Below are 22,991 nucleotides of genomic sequence, written 5' to 3'. Positions count from 1 at the left end.
ATTACAGTGTTGGGGAGAGGGAGAATGTCCTGAAGGGGTCAAGGACAGAATCTATTTGGTTAGAGTTAGAAACACTACTAGGTGTATTCTATAGGCCGCCAACTAGTGAGAAGGATACAGAGGAGCAAGTTTGCAGGGAAATTACAGAGAGGTGCAGGAACTATAGAGTAATGATAATGGGGGACTTCAACTATCCAAATATAGATTGGGATAGTAATACTGTAAAGGGCAGAGGGGGAAGAATTTCTGAAGTGTGGGCAGGAGAACTTTCTTGATCAGTATGTTTCCTGCCCAACGAGGAAGGAGGCATTACTGGATCTGGTTTTGGGGAATGAGGTGGGCCAAGTAGAGGAATAATCATAGGGGAACATTTATGGAACAGTGATCACAGTATCATGAGGTTTAGATCAGCTATGGAAAAGGACAGGGAGCAATCTAGAGCAAAAACTCTTCATTGGAGGATGGCCAATCTAGATATAGATCTAGCCCGGGTAAATTGGAATCAAAGATTGGCAGATAAAATTATAATCAAACAATGGGCTGCCTTTAAAGAGGAAATGGTTGGGGCACAAAGGAGGTACATTCCCACGAAGGGGAAAGGTAGGGCTACCAAAGCCAAAGCTTCCTGGATGATGAAAGAGATAGAGAGCAAGATGAAGCAGAAAAAGGGGGTGCATGATAGATATCCGGTTGAGAATACAAGTGAGAACCTGTTATATATAGCTGAATATAGAAAGTTCAGAGTGGAAGTGAAAAAGGAAATAAGAGGGGCAGAGAGAGTATGAGATCAGATTGGCAGCTAACATAAAAGGGAATTCAAAAGTCTTCTATAGGCATGTAAATAGTAAATGCGTAGTAAGAGGAGAGGTGGGGCTGATTAGGGACCAAAATGGAGACCTACACATGGAGGCAGATGCCATGGTTGAGGTACTAAAGGAGTACTTTACATTTATCTTTACCAAGGGGAAGATGTTGCCAAAATCATCGTGAAAGAGGTAGTTGAGATACTGGATGGGATAAAAATTGATAAGGAGGTGGTACTAGAAAGGTTGGCTGTACTTAAAGGATTAAATACTAAAAGAAAAAAAAACTTCCGAGGATGTTGAGGGAAGAAAAGGTGGAAATTGTGGAGGTACTGACCATAATCTTCCAATCCTCCTTGGATACGGGGCTGGTGCCAGAGGACTAGAGAATTGCAAATGTTACACCCCTGTTCAAAAAATGGTGCAAGGATAAACCCAGCAACTACAGGCCAGTCAGTTCAACTTCGGTAGTGGGGAAACTTTTAGAAACAATAATCCAGGACAAAATTGTCACTTTGTCAAGTGTGGATTAATTAAGGAAAGCCAGCATGGATTTGTTAATGGCAAATCATGTGAAACTAACTTGATTGAATTTTTTGATGAGGCAATTGAGATTGTTAATGAGGGCAATGCGGTTGACGAGGTGTACATAGACTTCCGAAAGGTGTTTGATAAAATGCTAAATAGGCATGCCAGCAAAGTTGAAGCCCATGGAATAAAAGGGCCAGTGACAGCATGAATACGAAATTGGCAAAGTGACAGGAAACAGTAGTGAACAGTTATTTTTCGGACTGGAGGAAGGTATACAATGGTGTTCCCCAGGGGTTGGTACTAGGACCACTGCTTTTCTTGATATATATGTTAATGACTTAAGACTTGGGTGTACAGGGCACAATTTCAAAATTTGCAGAGGACACAAAACTTGGAAGTATAATGAACAGTGAGGAGGATAGTGATAGACTTCAAGAGGACATAGACAGGCTGGTGGAATGGGCTGACACGTGAAATTTAACGCAGAAAAGTGCGAAGTGATAGATTATGGGAGGAAGAATAAGGAGACACAATATAAACTAAAGGGTACAATTCTAAAGGAGGCGCATGAACAGAGACCTGGGGGTATATGTGCACAAATTGTTGAAGGTGGTAGGGCAGGTTGAGAAAGTCATTAAAAAAATATGGGATCCTTGACCTCATAAAATACAAAAGCAAGGAAGTTATGATGAACCTTTATAAAGCACTTGTTCGGCCTCAACTGGAGCACTGTGTCCAATTCTGGGCACTGCACTTCAGGAAGGATGTGAAAGCCTTAGAGAGGGTGCAGAAAAGAATTACGAGAATGGTTCCAGGGATGAGGGACTTCAGTTACATGGATAGACTGGAGAAACTGGGGTTGTTCTCATTAGAGAAGGTAAAGAGGAGATTTGATAGAGGTGTTCAAAATCATGAGGGGTCTAGACAGAGTAGATCGAAAGCAACTGTTCCCATTAGCAGAAATGTCAAGAACCAGAGCACACAGATTTAAGGCGATTGGCAGAAGAACCAAAGGCCACATGAGGAAAATCTTTTTTACACAGCGAGCGGTTAGGATCTGGAATGCACTGCTGGAGGCAGATTCACTTGTGGCTTTTGAATGCGAATTGGATAAGTACCTGAAAGAAAAAAAAATTGTAGGGCTATGAGAAAAGGGCCGGGGGGGGGGTGCGACGACACACTAACTAAAGTGCTCTTGCAGAGAGCCGGCACAGACTTAATGGGCTGATTGGCCTCCTACTGTGCTGTAAACATTCTATGATTCAAAGTATCCACAGGAGTGATACAAATAATGATGATTCACAGAATGCCGTGAGGACTGCAAGTAGCGGACTCACATTGTGCCATCATTCGCATTTGCTAATACAAAAGCAAAATACTGCGGATGCTGGAAATTTGAAGTAAAGCAAATGAGAACGGTTTCTCTCTCCACAGATGCTGCACAACCTGCTGAGTATTTCTAGCATTTTCTGATTTTATTCTCATTTGATATATGTGCTGACTCCCTCACTGTGGTTTGAATCCAAATCCATTCTATAAATCATCTAATATAGAGGGAATCTCACACTGCACCTGGTATTCGTTAATGCCACCATGGACCGACATACCCACCCCTTACACTTCATCAAAAATACTGCGCAAAGCCCTTTGCAAATGGCAATGACTGGGACTTACTATATTTGCCCAACTCATTTCACTGTTTGTAAATATTTTCCATTTATTCTATGTCTTAACTCACAGCAGCAATTTCCATGAAAAAAGCAACTGCTCAAGTCTATCACGTGCTTTAATCACAAAGATAAATTTACTAAGTGTCAGCCAATTACTCAGTTGGTAGCACCCTCACCTCGGAGTCAGAAGGTCCCACTCCAGAGATTTGAGCACAAAACTCTAGGCTGACACTGTAGTGAGGTATCAAGGGGGTGCTGCACTATCAGAGGTGCCATCCTTTGGATGAGACGTTAAACTGAGGTCCCGTCTACTCTCAGGTGGACGCAAAAAATCCCATGGCACTATTTTGAAGAAGAGCACGGGAGTTATCCCCGGTGTCCTGGCCAATATTTATCCCTCAATCAACATTATAAACAGATTATCTGGTCATTATCACATTGCTGTTTGAGAGTTTGCTGTGCGCAAATTGGCAGCTGCGTTTCCCACATTACAGCAGCGACTACACTCCAAAAAGTACTTCATTGGCTGTAAAGCGTTTTGGGATGTCTGTTGCTCATGAAAGGCGCTATATAAATGCAAGTCTTTCTTTTTCTTACTGCTTGTGTATTTCTCCCCACCCCTCCACAGATAAGGCCCTTTTGTGCTAACATCAAGGGTTTGTACATTTTGGGGATTCGATTTTTTAATTGCAACTCCTAGGACACTTAAAAAAAATCCAGTCTCTGCCAAGAGGAATGCTATAGGTTTTGTCCAAATCAAATAAACTGCAGGGAGAAAAAAAAAAGATAACTTTTGATTCCTCCAGTTTTATTATCACTCATTATTACTCCACTATTGTGTAACAAGTAGTTATGTCACTACCCCTTAAGAGTCATTGCACTGACCTTGACATCTCCAGTGGTCCATACAGCTCTCACAGTGTCTAGATTCTTGAAGCGACTGGTTAATACCGCGCACATGGTGTCATGTCCTTTCCGGATTTGGATCACAGCATCTTCGTCATTCAACTCTGCCAATTTATTATTGTGAGGCTGGAGAAATAAGACAGTAGAAATCACAACAAAACATAAAAAGCCACTTGGTTTGCTAAACCGACAGAAACCGCTGCTGCAGGCTTCCTCATTTATAATTTATAGCAAATGCCAGATAAGAAAATTATTAAACATTGAGTGCGAAAGAGAAAACCAACTGAAGAAATCGCTCTTAAAATGCTGCACTTAGTCATGTGCCCTGCTCATTGAACTATTACTCAGATTGGTAGCCTCCTTCCCTCCACAACAGTCGCTGCATTTCAAACGTAATTCTGTGCAAGGTGCTGCGAGATATTTCAATGTGATAAGACATTAAACAAATATGCAGTTTTATCATTTAAAGCTGATAAACTTCAAGAATACATATCTATGAGCACATAAATGATCAGAAAGGGGATTGGAGCTTCCTTTATGCATAGGATAAGAATTAGAGATCAAAGACCTATTAGATCATGTGTTATTCTTTATCTACCAAAGGTTTTAACCCAAACGCCCTTGATGGAGTCTTACTGCTAATATCACATCCACAACCAAATTAGCCAACATGCACAGGCTGTCTTTAGTGTACAGATTCAAACAGTAAGGCTGGGCAGTATCAGCTGAGCTGAATTCTGTCCTCACTTGACCTCCATAAAAGGTGCCCTTGCCAGCAAGTGCTATCAGATATTGATTGGCAGCAGGAACTCTGGTTCATTTTCCACTCCTGCTGACAATCAAAAAGCAAGAGGTTGCACAGAACAAAAGTAGAAAAATTGAGAATTCAAATGCCCCATCCCTTCAGGGTCCACTGCTGTGGAGAAAATACAACTGCAAAAAAAAAGGTAATTAAATTAAATTACCCAAATGGCAAATAAAACATTAAACACCACTTACTGGGAGAAAGTCCGCCACCTTCAACCCAATAGGTTCATTTTTGGCGATCGGGATTATTGGTGCTTCAGGCCGGTTGATGGGAGTGGAAGCTGCTGCTGGAAAAAAGTTCAGCTGATCTGGCTGAAAGAGAACACAGTTTCAACAGTCTGGAGACGACACCGTATCATTACAAAAATGGGAAGGCCACAGACCTTCTAACTCTACCCATTTCAGCCCAACCGGAGCTACAGCAAGTATGCAGCCAATGAAATAATGGTTAAAAATCAAAATATCCGAAGAAAACTAAAAGACCCCTTGCAGTAGCAAGTTGTACGGACTTATTCGGATCAACCAATATTATCTTATCACAACAATCCAGTCAGCAATTTTTAAGTCCATGAAAAGCAAAAATCCCCAAAGCTATTCAATAATTTCTGACAAGCTGTGAAAGCAAGTGGAAGTATTATTATCCTAAAGCATGTCAGAGGCATAATGTTTTTTTTTTAAATCAACACGGAAATAGATAAAGAAGGAGATTTTGGAAGGGTGACGACAGATTACTGTGCTTAGTGTTATTCTCACTATAACTACAGCGAAGTATGCTTGTAATGCACAAGATACAGTCAGACATGGGAATCAACGCAAAATTTTATGGGCTTTGCTTCTCATCCGTTTTGCTGTCAGTTGTACATGAACATAAATATGATCAGCCAAAACGGAGCTATACGTCTTCCTGTGCCAAATGTTATATTCTTTAATGCAAGGAGTATAGCGAATAAGGCGGATGAGCTGAGAGCACAGGTAGACACTTGGGAGTATAACGTTATAGCCATTACAGAGTCATGGCTGAAGGAGGGGCAGGTTTGGCAGCTCAATATTCCTGGTTACAGGATTTTTAGACATGACAGAGAGGGGTTAAAAAAGGGGGGGGGGTCGCAGTATTGACTAAAGAAGCTATTACAGCTGTGAGGAGGGATCATCAAATGAGGCCATATGGGTAGAACTGAAAAATAAAAAAAAAGGGGGTGATCACACTGCTGGCCGTGTATTATAGACCCCAAAACAGTGGGAGGGAGATAGAAGAGCAAATATGTAGGCAAATTTCTGTGAAGTCCAAAAGACATAGGGCAGTAATAGTAGGGAATTTCAACTATCCTAATATTGTTTGGGACAAATATAGGGTGAAGGGTATAGGGGGTGCGGAATTCCTAAAATGCATTCAAGAGAACTTTTTTAGTCAGTATGTAACAAGCTCAACATGGGAGGTTCTCGATTTAGTTTTGGGGAATGAAGCTGGGCAGGTGAAAGAGGCATCAGTGGGAGAGCACTTGGTGCCAGTGACCATAATTCAGTCAGATTCAAGGTAGTTATAGATAAGGACAAGGATAGACCAGGAATAAAAGTCCCAAATTGGGGAAAAGCTAACTTTGCCAAGTTGAGAAGTGATTTGGCCACAGTGGGCTGGAAACAGATACTTGTAGGTAAATCAGTGTCAGAACAGTGGGAGGCATTCAAGGAGCAGATCCGGAGGGCTCAGGCCAAACATGTACCCTCAAAGAAAAAGGGTGGGAATAACAAATCTAGAGCCACCTGGATGTCTCAGGACTTACAGGGGAGAATAAAGAAAAAAAGGGAAGCTTATGTCATATACCAACTGCTAAATACTGTAGAATTTCTGGAGGAATATAGAAAGTTCAGAGGTAAAATTAAAAAAGGATATTAGGAATGCTAAGAGACAGCATGAAAAATTCTCAGCAAGTAAAATCAAGGAAAACCCAAAGATGTTCTATAAATATATTAAGAGCAAGAGGATAACTGAAGGCAAGGTAGGGCCTATTAGAGACCATGAGAGTAATGTGTGTGTGGAGGCGGAAGATGTTGGTATGGTTCTTAATGAATACTTTGCCTCTGTTTTCACAAAGGAAATGGGCAATGCAGATACTGCTATCGAGGAGGAATGTGAAATTCTGGATGAAACAAACAGTGAAAGAGGAGGTATTAAAAGGTTTAGCGGCTTTGAAAGTGGATAAACCCCCATAGCCCGGATGAAATGCAGCTCAGGTTGTTGAGCGAAGCAAAAAATGAAATAGCAGAGGCCTTGACCATCATTTTCCAGTCTTCTTTGGATTCAGGCACAGTGCCACAGGACTGCTAATGTGGTATACCCTTGTTTAAGAAGGGAGAAAGGGATAGGCTGAGTAATTACAGGCCTGTCAGTCTAACCTCAGTGGTGGGAAGATTATTGGAAAAAATCCTGAAGGACAGGATAAATCTACATTTAGAAAGGCAAGGATTAATCAGGGGCAGTCAGCACGGATTTGTTAAAGGAAGATCGTGTTTGACTAACCTAAATAAATGTTTCGAGGAGGTAACCAGGAGGGTCGATGAGAGTAGTGCGTAAGATGTGGTGTATATGGACTTTAGCAAAGCTTTTGATAAGGTCCCACATGGCAGACTGGTCACAAAGGTAAAAGCACATGAAATCCAGGGCAAAGTGGCAAGTTGGACCCAAAACTGGCTTGGAGGTAGGAAGCAAAGGGTAATGGTTGATGGATGTTTGTGTGACTGGAAGGATGTTTCCAGTGGGGTTTCCACAGGGCTCAGTACTGGGTCCCTTGTTTTTTGTGGTATACATTTATGATCTAGATTTGAATATAGGGGGTATGATTAAGAAGTTTGCAGATGACACTAAAATTGGCTATGTGGTTGATACTGAAGAGGAAAGTCATGGACTGCAGGAGGATATCAATCTACTAGTCGGGTGGGCAGATCAATGGCAAATGGAATGCACTTGGGGAGGGCTAATACGGAAAGGGTACACACATTAAACAGTAGGCCACTTAGAAGTGCAGATGAACAAAGGGACCTTGGAATGCTTTCCACAGATCCCTGAAAGTAGCAGGCCAGGTGGATAAGGTGGTTAAGAAGGCATATGGAATGCTTGTATTCTATGCCTCCGCCAATAAAGGCAAGAGTAGGGAGGTTATGCTTAAATTGTATAATACTGGTTAGGCCACAGCTAGAATACTGCATGCAGTTCTAATTGCCGATTATAGGAAGGACGTAATTGCACTGGAGAGGGTGCAGAGGAGATTTACAAGGATATTGCCTGGAATGGAGAATCTTAGCTAGGACAGGTTGGATAGGCTGGGATTTTTCTCCTTGGAACAGAGGAGGCTGAGAGGAGACCTCATTGAGGTGTATAAAATTTTGAGGGGTCTGGATATAGTGGATAGCAAGGGCCTATTTCCCTTGGTGGAAGGGTCAATTACGTGGGGGTATAGATTTAAGGTGGTTGGTGGAATGTTTAGAGGGGATTTGAGGTGAAGCTTCTTCACGCAGAGGGTTGTGGGGGTCTGGAACTCACTGCCTGGAAAGGTGGTAGAGACAGAAACCCTCACCACATTTAAAAGGTGTTTAGATGTGCACTTGAAGTGCCGTAACGTGCAGGTTTACGGATCTAGAGCTGGTAAGTGGGATTAGATTAGATAACCTCTTATTGGCTGGCACAGATACGATGGTAAGTACTGCAGGGAATCTATTACGGCCAAGGCGATCTCCTGGACTAGTTTCCATTGCCTGAATGGGTCGGAGAAGAATTTCCCCAGATTCTTTTCCCCAATTGGCCTGGGCTTTTATCTTTTTTTGCCTCTCCCAGGAGATCGTATGGCTCCAGGTGGGATGGAGTGTAAAATGTTGCGATACATGGCGTATCGCAGTTGTGGGGGGCAGACGAGTTGGGCCGGATACTCTTTAATTGTCCGCCATTGTTCATAGGTTTATATGTAACCTTCAGGGTTGCTGACCCGAGGGCCGTGTGGCTCTTTGTCGGCCGGCGCGGACACGATGGGCCGAAATGGCCTCCTTCTGCGCTGTAAATTTCTATATTTCTATGTTGACTAGTACCATGCACTTATACTATGCTGAACAGTAGAAAACAAGAGATGTGCAAACATTAAATCTGATAATAGAAATCGGATGAAGGGCAGCAGTCTGGATGTTTCAAGAATTCTCACAAAGCACTGTCCTAAAAATTCAAGTATACTCTCTTTTACAATTGGTTTCAATCATTTCCAACTAAGATGCTACTGCATCTGTAACCGAAGGGACCTTTATGCAGTCAGCAGTTTGCCCAGAAATCTAATGCAAGGCCTTTTCAGTTCCAAATCTTTAAACTGTTGAGCTTGAAGACCCAGAACAAGGGATGTGTAAGGTTTGCAGCTGTGGGTCTTTTGCTGCATCACCATTTCCACAGAGCTCAATCATGGGTCGAAGTGCGTCAGTTCACACCTCTGCCATCAAGTCGGAAAGAGCTTCACTTTCTTTGTAACAAACACATGTTGCCAAGATCAAATAACAACTATACCTTTCCTTGCAATGCCACATTTAATTTGTCCAGATACAACAAAGCTTCGCCTAGAAAGGGCAAATCCAAAACCCACTGCGCGTCCGTCAATTCAGGCTATAGTTTGCCCTCTTCCTTCATGAATACTTTGAGGAATGAGCAATTAGAAACATAACAAGCAATCACTTTTCCTTCAGAAGTCAGTGGTCTGCACCAGGTGAGGGGTGATTCTTCAATCTGATTTCTGAATTCCTGTGATTGGGTGCATGGGTTTCAATGTAGCTCAGTTTCAAAAACAATCTCCACAGTGTGCTTCAAATTGAGGTGCTTGGACACCAGCTGCTCCCGATGAATGATGCAATGAAATGCCCAGAATTTGGGAAAACATCAGTTTTACAAAGTCCCATTAACCCACTAACTGATCCTAATGTTGCTGACACCTCACGTATAGCAATGGCAGCAGGTTTCCGTGATAATATCTCGACTTTTCAAATAATAGACATCAGGAATTCCTTGCTATATATAACGTACGTATCATCTTGACACAATGTCAAGCAGTCTCCCTTCACAGTACAGTTAGACATAATATGAATAAAAACTGCTAGCAGAGGCTTGGCCTGAACATTACAAGATTCATGCTATGTGGGACTTAAATATGCTACATCTAGATGTCTAATAAGTGATTCAATCGCACTACTTAGATCCGATACACCATCTGTACATGACAAAATTCTCAAGAAAGCCAAATATCAACAGTTGTAGGCACCCATGGGCACACCCCATTAAGACTCAGAGCCCTTGGGGGACAGAGTGAAACAAAAGAAAACAAGCAAGATGATATATATATATCATAATAGCCTCAAACCATTAAATGACGAGTTTGATAGAACTGGTTTAAATGACTAGTTTGATAGAACTGGTTTTCAGGATATGATTAATGATAAAGGTCTTTCACAGATTGCATTACTAACCTGTAATCTTTTCACTGCAGGGGAATGCATTTCCGTTGGAGGAGTAACTTTCTCAGCTTCCTTCACCGAAATGGTATCTGCGCAAAATCCATTGTGTAACATTAACACAGTATACACAAAATCCATTGTGTAAAATTAACACAACATACACAAGCTTTTGATAAGGTCCCACGTGGTAGACTGGTCACGAAGGTTAATGCCCATGGGATCCAGGGCAAAGTGGCAAGTTGGATCCAAAATTGGCATGGAGGTTGGAAGCAAAGGGTAATGGTTGATGAGTGTTTTTGTGACTGGAAGGATGTTTCCAGTGGGGTTCCGCAGGGCTCAGTACTGGGTCCCCTTGCTTTCTGTGGTATATATCAACGATTTAGATTTGAATATACGGAGTATGATTAAGAAGTTTGCAGACGACACTAAAATTGGCTGTGCGGTTGATAATGAAGAGGAAAGTCATGGGCTGCATGAGGATAACAATCTACTGGTCAGGTTGGCAAAGCAGTGGCAAATGGAATTTAATTCAGAGAAGTGTGAGGTAATGCACTTTGGGAAGGCTAATAAGGAAAGGGTAGGCCACTTAATAGTGTAGATGAACAAAGGGACCTTGGAGTGCAGGTCAGGTGAATAAGGTGGTTAAGAACGCATACGGAATGCTTGCCTTTATTGGCTGAGGCATAGAATATAAGAGCAGGGAGGTTATGCTTAAATTGTAGAATACTTTGGTTGGGCCACAGCAGGAGTAGTGTGTGCAGTTCTGGTCACCGTATTATAGGAAGGACGTGATTGCACGTGAGAGGGTGCAGATGAGATTTACCAGGATGCTGCCTGGAATGGAGAATCTTAGTTAAGAGGACAGATTAGATAGGCTGGGTTTGTTCTCATTGGATCAGAGGAGGTTGAGAGGAGACCGCATTGAGGTGTACAAAATATTGAGGGGCCTGGACATAGTGGATAGTAAGGGCCAATTTCCATTGATGGAGGGGTCTATTACAAGGGGGCATAGTTTTAAGGTGGTTGGTGGAAGGTTTAGAGGGGATTTGGCTCCAGGAGGGATGGAGTGTAAAATGTTGCGATGCATGGCGTATCGCAGTTGTGGGGGCAGACTAGTTGGGCCGGATACTCTTTACTTGTCCGCCATTGTTCATAGGTTTATATGTAACTTTCAGGGCTGCTGACCGAGGGCCGTGCGGCTCTCTGTCGGCCAGCTTGGATACGATGGGCCGAAATGGCCTCCTCCTGCGTTGTAAATTTCTATGTTTCTAAAATCCATCACTAAACAGAAGAGTATTAAACACACAGTCCACTGGGCACAAATAAAATTACTCCATGCATCTGTATACAGGATATTCAGAGATGCACAGCTTGACATTTGCTGTTCTTTGGTTATTTCGCATCTGCCCAGAGTGAGAAGGTGGGGGAGTAAAGATTTCAAAAAATTATATGGAAAGGAAGTTCATTCTTCTCACTGGAACAGACAAATAGGGGTGGGAGAAATAGGATTTTTTCAAAAAAAAATTTGGAATCAGGTGCACATGGAAAAACATCTCTGCTCAACTATGACGAAAGAACAGGACTAGGAACGAAGGAAACATTGAATTGAAACAGAACTTGAGTAGCAACTTCACTTAAATGAATTTATGTAGTAAACTGCCATCTAGTGTAGTGAATGGAAATATACTTAATGCATTCCATAAACAAAATGATGGACTTCCTAATTTAACTCAGGAGTAAAAAGGTTGTGGCTTTGCCCAAAGGCAGCAAAGAGATGAAAATGGGTTGATCAAATTTACCTGAAACAGAATAAAGTTATGGGGCCAAAAGTTGCAGCCTCGCCGGGTGCGTACGAAGTGCGCATGCACCCAGTGAGGCCTCGCAAAAGCCGGTTTTCGGGGCACGATGCACATGTGCCGAGAACCAGCTTTCCTGATCGGTCAAAATTTCTAGAGACAGATCGAACACATCCCCGGGAGAAGGACATCTGTGGGGCAGAGTCTGAGCTATTTGCCCAACGAATGTCCTTCAAACTTTTACGCCTGATAAAAGCAGGAATATAGCTTATTTTTACCAGCGTAACTTTTAAAATATAGAAAAATGAAATTTAATCATGAAGTTTTATTTTAAAACCCTGTCCACTAAGGTAAGTTTATTTTTAACCCTATTAAAATACACAAAAAAATTTCCCCCCCCAATTTTTTTTTTCTAAAACATTTAATTACATTTAATTTGAAATATGGGAAGTGTTTTTTTAATTTATTGTGCGGAGTTTCTTGTTTTAGGAGGTTATTCTCATCGATAGTAATGGGAGCTCGTACATTACTCCCACGGTCCATGGGATTCCAGCAGTTGCGTCCGTACGTGAAAGAGAGATCCCCATGCGTTGCGCAGCGAATGAAGGCCTCCGACCGGATTATTATGTTCCTCCGGGACCAACAGGTAGCTTCGTAGAATTTTTTTTCGGGTCCGAGGCATTCGTACGAAGGAAGCCTCCAACTGCAATTTTCGGCCTATGATGTACACAGCTGATGACCTACTAACCACTTACAGCTAAAGGTTAGAGAACAATGACAGCCACATCGCCTCAGGAAGGAGTTTGGATGCAATGACTTGGACATCTACACTAAAGTTCAACAACGATATAAATCATACACACGCAGAGAGAGAAAAGGTGTTCCAAAAGAAGCTTACCGTCTTCTGGCGGAGCAGGGAAGGGATCAGTCCTCCGAGGTGGAGTCCGAGCTGTCGCAAAAACACATCAATGAGAGGAAGCAAGAAAATTTCACGTGTTATTTTCAAATACGTTACCCTCAATTTAATAAGAGAACTGCTTATATATTAAAAAGAGTCTCCATTTATTTTTAACTTCTACATTTAATAGTGAGATACTCTGTAGGCAAAAAAAAACTTCAGAAATATGGATGCATGATATTTTCATGGGATGTGAACTTCCAAGAGTTTATCACCAATATGCTCATTTGAAATGCCGCTATGAATCAAAGAAACGTAACATAAGAAATAGGAGGAGTAGGCCATTCGGCCCCTTGAGCCTGCTCCGCCATTCTTTAAGATCATGACTGATCTGATCATGGACTCGGCTTCATTTCCCTGCCCACTCCCCATAGCCCTTCACTCCCTTACCTTTCAAAAATCTGTCTATCTCCACTGTAAATATATTTAATGACCCAGCCTCCACAGTTCTCAAGGGTAGAGAATTCCACAGATTTACGATCCTCAGAGAAGAAATTCCTCCTCATCAGTTTTAAATGTGCGACCCCTTATTCTTGAATTATGCCCCCGAGTTCTAGATTCCCCCACAAGAGGAAACATCTTCTCTGCATCTACCTTGTCAAGCCCCCTCATTATCGTATATGTTTCAATAAGATCACCTCTCATTCTTCTGGACTCCAATGAGTATAGGCCCAACCTGCTCAATCTTTCTTCAGAGGTCAACCCCTTCATCTCAGGAATCAACCTAGTGAACTTTCTCTGAACTGCCTCCAATGCACGTATATCCCTCCTCAAATAAAGGAGGCCAAAACTGTATGCAGTACTCTAGGTGTGATCTTACTAACGCCCTGTACAGTTGTAGCAGGACTTCCCTGCTTTTATACTCCATTCCCCTTGCAATAAAGGCCAACATTCCATTTGCCTTCCTAATTACTTGCTGTACCTGCATACTAACTTTTTGTTTTTCATTTCACAAGGACCCCCAGGTCCCTCTGTACTGCAGCATTTTGTAACCTCCCTCCATTTAAATAATAATTTTCTTTTTTATTTTTCCTGCCAAAGTGGATAACCTCACACTTTCCCACATTATACTCCATGTGCCAAACGTTTGCCCACTTTGCCTGTCTATATCCCTTTGCAGATTCTTTGTGTCCTCCTCACAACTTGCTTTCCCACCCATCTTTGTATCATCAGCAAACTTGGCTACATTACACTCTGTTCCTTCATCCAAGTCATTAATATAGATTGTAAATAGTTGAGGCCCCAGCACCGACCCCTACGGCACCCCACTAGTTACCGTTTGCCAACCGGAAAATTACCCATTTATCCCAACACTCTGTTTTCTGTTAGTTAGCCAGTCCTCTATCCATGCTAATATATTACCTCCAACCCCGTGAAAGATCTGAGACCTTTAGAAATTGTAAGTATATTTACTTATAAAATACCACTTGATTTTTAGTCAGATCATAAAACCAATAAACTAATTGATGACCTTGGAAGGGGATATTTTAGTAACTATTGTCTCCCAGGAATGCCAGCCTTTCCAAAATGGACAAATTCTCAGGTCCTGAGCATGGTTATTCACTGGAGTGATTTTACTAACTCCATAAAACCCTTTGCATCCCAAGTGTGATCACTACAGGCAGAAATATAGCGAAAGGAGTCTTACTGACCAATGGCATCGTGTGGCTGAAAGATCTCCTTGTATTCCTCTGGGTTTCGGATTTCTGCGGTGGATTCTTTGTCGTCCTTCTCCTCCTCCCCGCTCGGGATGCGCCCTTCACTCTCTGGCTCCTCTTTCACTTTACTATTGAGACAACAGTTTGCATTTGTTTATCTGGGAGGTGGGGGAAATAGCCACACTGGATCAACTGGCGAAATTGCCTAAAACAGCTAGAGATGGTCCCACTCCAAAGCACTGGGGCCCATTGTCCACGTGTACCTGATATTGAGGGGCCTGAAATATCAAATGAGCCTGTTGCCCTAACAATTTGATGAGATAATCAAAACCTCCCAGTATTTCAAGTTGGATTTCCGTGAAGTACAAAACGCGGGCACGTTACATTTTTGATGCAATTTCACTGTAGACTTGTTTTTGGCCATTAGCATTTCAGTAAAATGCAATGACAACTACATGAAACTTTTGTAACATGCCCACTTGAATTGTGAAAAACACCCAGCAGCTTGGAGAGAGCATTTTGAGGTATTTAATACCTCAAAATAGTTGCAGGACTATCACTGGTGATAGTGGTAGAAAGCAAACTGAGCTGCTTAATTGGGAGTGTTGCCAAAGCAGCCGACTGGCACATTTGAACACTTTCCCTTATAGTGTATTGGTTATCAATATGTTCAAATCAGATGACCTGTTTTCACATTCTACATTGAGCCAATGGATTCCCCCAGAATAATGGAGTAGATAGAGCCTCAGGGACTTACTTTTTTTTTTGGGGGGGGTGCTGGTGGGGGGGCATACTGTCATTTCATGCAGCACAATATGTATATAATAGTCTATCACACAGTAAAGCTTAATTCAATAAAGCATGTTTTGTTAGAATCCAATACAAGATATAGATAAGAATATTAAATGTAAGATTTAGGACAGAGTAAACATTTTTTTTAATATGTACACACAGAGGGATGTGAGGAATGTTTCCTGTAAGCTGTACTTTGTTCTGAGTGGCATGTTTCTTTTAATGCGCGGTCCCTTTAAATTTCTGCGTATGCACAGTATTTGCGATGTAAAAGCCAGTGAGCAGCCTGCATGGGACCTTTCCCATTACTGCACGGCCGTGCAGCTTATACGGAATATTGGTTGTGAGGCTGTGAATTGCACTGCTAGAGTTATTGATTGAAGCAGAGACCATGTCAACTTTTTAAAATAAGTTGGATAAGTGGGTGAAGGATAGGAGAATAAAGGTATATGAGAACATGGTAGACGCAAGGGATTAAGATAACACTGATTGGTTGGGCCAAATGACCTTTTTCTGTGCTGTAATTTCCATATAATAAGCAAGTGCTTACCATGGCAAATTACTTCTATATGTAGAAATTTCAGGGCAATTGTGAACAAGCTGAAAAGAGGGGATACCCTAGAGAAACAGCGAGAAGATTAACAAAAGGTAGAAAAGTGCCATGGGGCGCTGGAGAAGTGCTGAACTCAATTCCAAATGAGCCAGCTTGTAATATGGTTTAGATGCTGCTCTTGGTCACGACCTCAGAACAAAAGACAAGGTTGTGACGATGGAAGTCTCGTCAGACACAAGACTATTTCTGAAATGGTCAATGCCCCTGCATGGGAGGAGGGCATGCGAGGAGGGCAGAAATAAATATTCAAAGTAGCTCCCCTTTTCCCCAAAGTGCTCTTGGTCCTCGAGGAGCTTGGACAAAGCGAAACCATGCCTGGTAAATCACAATTGTACAGAAACTGTAAATAAAGCAATGAACAGCTGAAGAACGCGGAGTTGAAAGGATCAGGAGCTCCTCTTTGCTCCAACTGAATAGACACTGCTGTACCTTTGTGGCCTGCTGCTGGTGGTGAGTGGCCGCTCGTAGTTGCGTCTGAGTGCAGCTCCTTTTGTCACTGGCAGATTGAACAGCTTTTCATCCTCAACTATGCCCTGGACAATAGAGCCAGTCTTCTTCACACGATTCAGATCCACCACGAATGTCGAGACTGTCACCTGACTGAACGAAGCTCCGATCTATTATATAAACAAAGCACCGAGTGATTTGAAATAGCACATTTGAGTTGAACGGTGAAGGATGTCAGAGTTAACGTTTCGGGTCAGAGTTCTGACGAAGGGTCACAGACCCGAAATGTTAACTCTCTCTCTCCACAGATGCTGCCTGACCTGCTGAGATTTCCAGCATTTTCTGTTTTTATTTCAGGTTCCAGCATCCGCAGTATTTTGCTTTTGTAAAGGATGTCTACGCCTCTTGTGCTGAACAGGCAACTCATTTGTTCAAACAGAACAAAATTGTGTAAGGTACCAAGTCTGTCACATTGCAATCCAGTAGAAAAAAATCAGATTCCATTCATTTTAGAAAATTATTTCATTCTATGGCCCACAAATAGCTTGGTTTATCAGGAACATGATGGTTTTTGTTTATTCATTCCTGGGATGTGGCATGATAATTTAGGGTATGAGTAAACAGAGGTCAGTCCAATTGACAAGGCATATTTCAGAGCTTTAAAGCAGGACAAATTACCCACACAGAATATTACACCATCAAGCAACTTCGCCAATGGGAACATGCAGGACAGTAGGCAGCAGCAGGATGTTGAAGACAGTAATTTAATTAAACAGTTCCGATGTTTCAACAGTCTGAATATCAGCAGACAACTGGAAAATTACTGCTTTAATCTCAGGTCCAGTGCATATTCATAATTTGCATTTCCACACTGCCACCTCCTGAATTATCACCAAATCAATTAGACTCAAGTAGATTCCACTTCTGCAAATCTCACGTGCCCTCTTTTAATGGATTTACTATAAAGCTATAATCGACAGGAGGCCAATACACTTGATGGAACATCAATCTCACATTGCAGCCTATTGCTAAATCCCTATTGACAAGTTCACTCAAATCAGCGGGGTAAAGCTTTCCTGTTCATCACATACATACGTGAAACAGATGTTGGTGTCAATAACTCACATCACAAAATAGGTTGGGACATTTTGTTGCAATAAGGAGCTGCCTCAGGTAGGAAATGGCACCGTAAGGTGGGAGCTTAGCTTTCCCGAACAAAACAGACGAGGTGTAACACTGCAACAGACACACTGATAATATGCAAATATCTCAGAGAGGGACAAAAAGGAGAATCAATGCTTCAAAAAGCAATGGGAAACAGTTGCAACAATACGAGCAAATTCTGCCAGAGATGACCAGTTACTCATTATATTGCACATGCCTTGCTTTTCTTCTCACAATGACATCCCTGATTCTGCAAAAAAAAATATCCCTCTCTCTACATCCATTCAACTAATTTGCTTCAGAATTTTAAAAATTCAGGTCATGTTCCAAAATTAAATTACAATAAGATTAGATTTAGATTCTTTAGCTTCTACACACAGCTCATTTGATTCAAATCTAAATCTTCTCTGAATCCTTTCCCATGCCCATTGCCCCCACCTCATTTTATAAGCACAGTGACTACAAAGGGCAACTTGCATTTATAACGCACCATAATCATGTGCCACAGAAATGTCTTAGTGCTTCGCATACAATGAATGACTTTGAAACTCAGTGTCGTTTATTAGGTAGGTGAATGCAACAGCCATTTTTCACACAAAATCTCATGAGGAGTAAGATGAATGAGCAGTGAATCTATTTTTGATGGTATTGGTCAAGGGAGAAATTTTGGCCAGGACACCACGCGAATTACCCAAGAGACCACATATGGACACATACACACCATGATCTGACTAACTTGTAATCCGATATGCTTATACATTTCAATATTAATGCTTTCATTATTCATCTATTACTTTTATATCTATTTGCTTAGCTGTGTAATTTCCTCTTGGCATCATTATTCTTACCACCACCAAGGTCTGTTGCTTTTTATTTCTCATAAGAATTCCACTACTTAAGGACTAGGACTTAGGGCTTCTGTGGGCAGTTCCTACAGCCCTGTACCCATGCGGGTGCGATACATACCAATTGATTGGAAAAAATGGCAAGGTCCGCTGCTCTACCCCAGTTAACTGGCAGTACATCAAAACAGCGAGGAGGTTCCCAGCCGTAGACATGCAATGACTCCTGAGAACCACTGTAGAGACAACAGCCATCTGGGTTGAATAAAATACACCTATAACACAAAAGGAGAATGAGAAAAGGTATTAGCTGAACAGTTTCCTCAATTGAAACCCATCCTCCCAACCATTGCAAAGCTGAATCAGTTTCATTGCATCTCGCTGAATTTCGTGGCAACTGTAGTGAATTACTCAGCTCCCCCAGCTAAATCAGGAAGGACTCAGTGTTGAGAATTTGTACTCAACAGAAGACGGCATCCTATATCAAAGCATACGCTCAGACAACAGAACACGGTACTGAGCCACACAAATCAGGAAGGTCCCAGGTTGAATGCCTGGCCTGGACCAAGTTACCCATTCTGAGCTAGTTCAGTGGCAAGACTATAGTTAGCCTCAGTGGCCATGGGTTGAGGATGGGCAATGGGGGAAATTTACAAGGATTCCAAGTCATGAGCACAAAGCCCTACTGGAAAATCTGTGTATGGATGTCAGGTGAGGACAGGATCACACTTAACCGTGATGGCACTCCCTGTGGAATAGCTTGCCAATACTAAGCTGTCCAGGCTCAGAGTAGTCACTTGAACAAGATATTGACAGGCTGTTAGGATCCATGGAGCATACAACTGTATCAATCACTGCCTTCAGAAGAGAGAAAATGGGGAGCAAAAAAAGGATCATGCCCACCCAGTATCAGGACATATTTTTAAGCTCTCAGCCAACAGAACAGGATAATCTGTACCAGAAAAAAACAGCAGGCTAAAACTTTTATTGTTGGTATATTTGTAATATGAGTGCATCACTAACAATATACCAAACATAATTTCCAAAGCTCATCGGCACTACCACTTCAAAAAAAATGTGCGAGGGCAAGTAGTGCTTGCCCACTATCTGACTCCGCCAGCATTCACACATTTGCGGTTCCCCAAAAAAACACTGAGCTGCAATGCTATTTATAATACACCAACCCTTTCAGCATAGCCCCTCGTACCTGACAGGAGTGCTCTCCACTTCTGTGCAGCTCACCATCTTAAACTTTTCTAGATCCCAAAACTTTATTGTTCTGAAAAGGGGGGAAAATAGGGAAATAAGTTCTTGTGGAACATCAATGCAAAGTAGAGTCCGTCTTTCCGATCATTACTGTATCCACATTTGATGGGTCAGAAAAATTATTTTTACAGGATGAATTTTCAGGTTAAAGCAGAGAACAAAAATGTTACATCTAACACGACACAATTAGAAAGGACAGGCCAATCGGTCGTTTTGCTTCAACGATTTGTCTTGTTTTCCTATACCACTCCTCCATCACAATAAGTGATCATTTCACAATATGTTAATAAATTCTATTGTATGATGAGTGAATCAAGAGTCAAAACCTACTGCCTACAAGTCAGGGCCCTACAGTGAATCCACCTAAAATGCAGTCAACAGCACTGTTGAAGCAGACTTTGTACCCAGGTCCATTCCTGCTGCTACTGTGGTGTCTGAATAGAGCCTTGACCCACTTTAAGCTGATTGCGTCAGCCAGATACACAGAGCAATCTGGGCAATGTTTTTGTTAACAAGCCATTTACAAACGGAGGGTGAAATATCTCCTTTCTAAGTTGTGGATATTAAAGGGGTAGCAAGAGGGTTTCTCATGGTCAATTTTAACACAAAGTAAAAGAAAGACTTGTATTTATATAGAGTCTTTCATGACCTCAGGATGACCCAAATCGCTTTACAGCCGCTTTCATTTATCTGGTGCCTTTAACATAGGTCTTAAATGTACTTTTGAAGTGAAGGCACGGTTGTAATGTAGGAAACGTGGCAGTCAATTTGCGCACAGCAAGCTCCCATAAACAGCAATAAGTTTATGACCAGATCATTTATTTTAGTGATGTTGAGGGATAAATGTTGGTCAGGACACTGGGAGAACTGCTCTGCACTTTTTCAAAATAGTGCCCTGGGATCTTTTCTGTCCACCTGAGAGGGTAGATGGGGCCTTGGTTTAACGGATCATCCAAAAGACAGCACCTCTGACAGTGCAGCACTCTCTCAGTACTGCACTAGATTTTGTGCTGATGTGGGACTTGAATCTACAACCTTCTGACTCAGACAAGTGTGCTACCAACTGAGCCATAGCTGACACCATATAAAGAGCGCATCTAAGAGAGAGAAAAATTACAGAAGCCAAGCAGTGAATGGGAGAGAGATAGAAGTGGTGAAGATCCTCCAGTGGTTTGAATTCAGTCAGTTGCACAATTACAATTTTGTACCTTTTATATCTTCTACCTGTAAAGCACATCAAGTCTAGGTAAGATGCATTTTAAACTCAGCATGTGCGTAGCTATATTGGAGCTAAAGTTTATTTTGATTTTTGGCTGCTACTGTGCCATTTATGTATCTAAAAGGCTAGTTTCATAATAAATTGATCATCACCACAGAGAAGCACGTTTTGAAAATGCCAAAGCTGAAGGATTGAAAATTAAGTTCCATTAATGTTGATCCAAATTGTGGGAACCAGTGACTAATCTCAAAGCAGCATCCATTCTCACCTGTCCGAGCTGCCTGAAGCCAGCAGATACTCATTGGGGTGGAACTCCACAGTGTTTACGGGTCCAGTGTGGTCCGTGAATTCCGTTAGAATCTTTGCCGCTGACAAATCCCACAACTGAATATTAAAAAAAAAAATGGGGAAAATAAATCACACGCACTGAAGATAGCAACTTCTTCCATCTTTGTGGATTTAGATACAGGACAGATAAATTTCACTAGTAACACTGTTCAATGACAGGAAACAAACCTAGTTGGGAATTAAAGCCTACAGTCGCATTGCTAGCTTTAATTTCAATGGACTCACTTAATGTAAAAACCAGACACATCTTCATGTGTATTTATTATTTTCTAAATATACAGGGTGTGACTTTAGTGTTTGGTAATTTTTTTTTTTTACATGTATTAGATAAGGGACACCTTTTCCACCTTGGTATCCAGTCTCAGGTTGGCAAATTGTAACTAGTGGGGTGCCACAATGATCAGTGCTGGGTCCTCAACAATTTACAATCTATATTAATGACTTGGATGAAGGGATTAGGTGTAATGTAGCCAAATTTGCTGATGGTACAAAGATAGGTGGGAAAGCAAGTGGTGAAGAGGACTCAAAGAATCTGCAAAGGGATATAGACAGGTTAAGTGAGTGAGCAAAAATTTGGCAGATGGAGTATAATGTGGGAAAATGTGAGGTTATCCACTTTGGTAGGAAAAATAAAAGTGTAAAATTACTTAAATGGAGACTACAAAATGCTGCGGTGCAGAGGGATCTGGGGGTCCTTGTACATGAAACACAAAAAGTTAGCATGCAGGTACAGCAAGTAATTAGGAAGGCAAATGGAATGTTGGCCTTTATTGCAAGGGAGATGGAGTATAGAAGTAGGTAAGCCTTGCTACAACTGTACAGGGCATTGGTGAGGCCACACCTAGAGTACTGCGTACAGTTTTGGTCTCCTTATTTAAGGAGGGATATTGGAGGTAGTTCAGAGAAGGTTTATTAGATTGATCCCCGAGATGAACGGGTTGTGTTATGAAGAAAGGTTGAGCAGGTTGGGCTTAAACTCATTGGAGTTTAGAAGAAGGAGAGGTGATCTTATTCAAACGTATAAGATTCTGAGGGGGCTGGACAAGGTAGATGCAGAGAGGATGTTTCCCGTCATGGGGGAATCTAGAACTAGGGAGCATAGTTTTAGAATAAGGGGTCGCACATTTAAAATGGAGATGAGGAGGAATCCCTTCTCTCAAAGGGTCGTGAATCTTTGGAATTCTCTACCCCAGGGAGCTGTTCAGGTTGGGTCATTTAAATATATTTAAAAGGTAGAGATAGAAAGATTTTTGAACAATAGGGGAGTCAAGGGTTATGGGGAGCAGGCAGGAAAGTGGAGTTGAGGCCAAGATAAGATCAGATCAGCCATGATCTTATTGAATGGCGGAGGGGGGCCAAATGGCCTACTCCTGCTTCTTATGTTCTTAGCAGCAAGCACTTCAAAGTCACATACATTGGCTGAATGCAGAATAAAATCTCCCTCTACACTGCCAGGCAATATACCTGAAAATGGGGAAGGAAAGTTCAAGGAAAAATACTTTTTCCTTACAGGTCTTCTGTTGACTGAAAAAAATACTGGAAAGACAATGGCTTGACATTTAAAAAAAATTAATCAAACCATGTCTTAACAGAGATCCAGAATGCAGATCAATTAATCGGCTGATAAGTTACAACACTGACTTACAGTATCCGAAGCCCTGAAATAACCAGACTATGTTTTATGGATTTCAATGTC

General features: G+C 41.7%; 1 protein-coding gene across 2 annotated transcripts in view; it reads right to left on the bottom strand.

Annotated features, from left to right (window-relative positions):
• Window positions 1-22,991, bottom strand: part of katnb1 (katanin p80 (WD repeat containing) subunit B 1) — a 44,160-nt gene that overhangs the window by 4,901 nt on the left and 16,268 nt on the right. For both annotated transcript variants that reach the window (XM_070897827.1, XM_070897828.1), the window contains 9 exons: window positions 21,216-21,331; window positions 19,670-19,741; window positions 18,587-18,737; window positions 16,439-16,626; window positions 14,599-14,732; window positions 12,887-12,937; window positions 10,205-10,281; window positions 4,910-5,029; window positions 3,890-4,036 (listed from right to left, as the gene is read on the bottom strand). In XM_070897827.1, coding sequence (XP_070753928.1) covers window positions 3,890-4,036; window positions 4,910-5,029; window positions 10,205-10,281; window positions 12,887-12,937; window positions 14,599-14,732; window positions 16,439-16,626; window positions 18,587-18,737; window positions 19,670-19,741; window positions 21,216-21,331 — 1,056 coding nt within the window. The remainder of the gene's footprint in view (window positions 1-3,889; window positions 4,037-4,909; window positions 5,030-10,204; window positions 10,282-12,886; window positions 12,938-14,598; window positions 14,733-16,438; window positions 16,627-18,586; window positions 18,738-19,669; window positions 19,742-21,215; window positions 21,332-22,991) is intronic.

The sequence above is a fragment of the Pristiophorus japonicus genome, chromosome 13 (genome assembly GCF_044704955.1).
Source record: "Pristiophorus japonicus isolate sPriJap1 chromosome 13, sPriJap1.hap1, whole genome shotgun sequence".
Taxonomy (NCBI): Eukaryota; Metazoa; Chordata; class Chondrichthyes; family Pristiophoridae; genus Pristiophorus; species Pristiophorus japonicus.
This window is presented reverse-complemented; position numbering and strand designations above follow the sequence as displayed.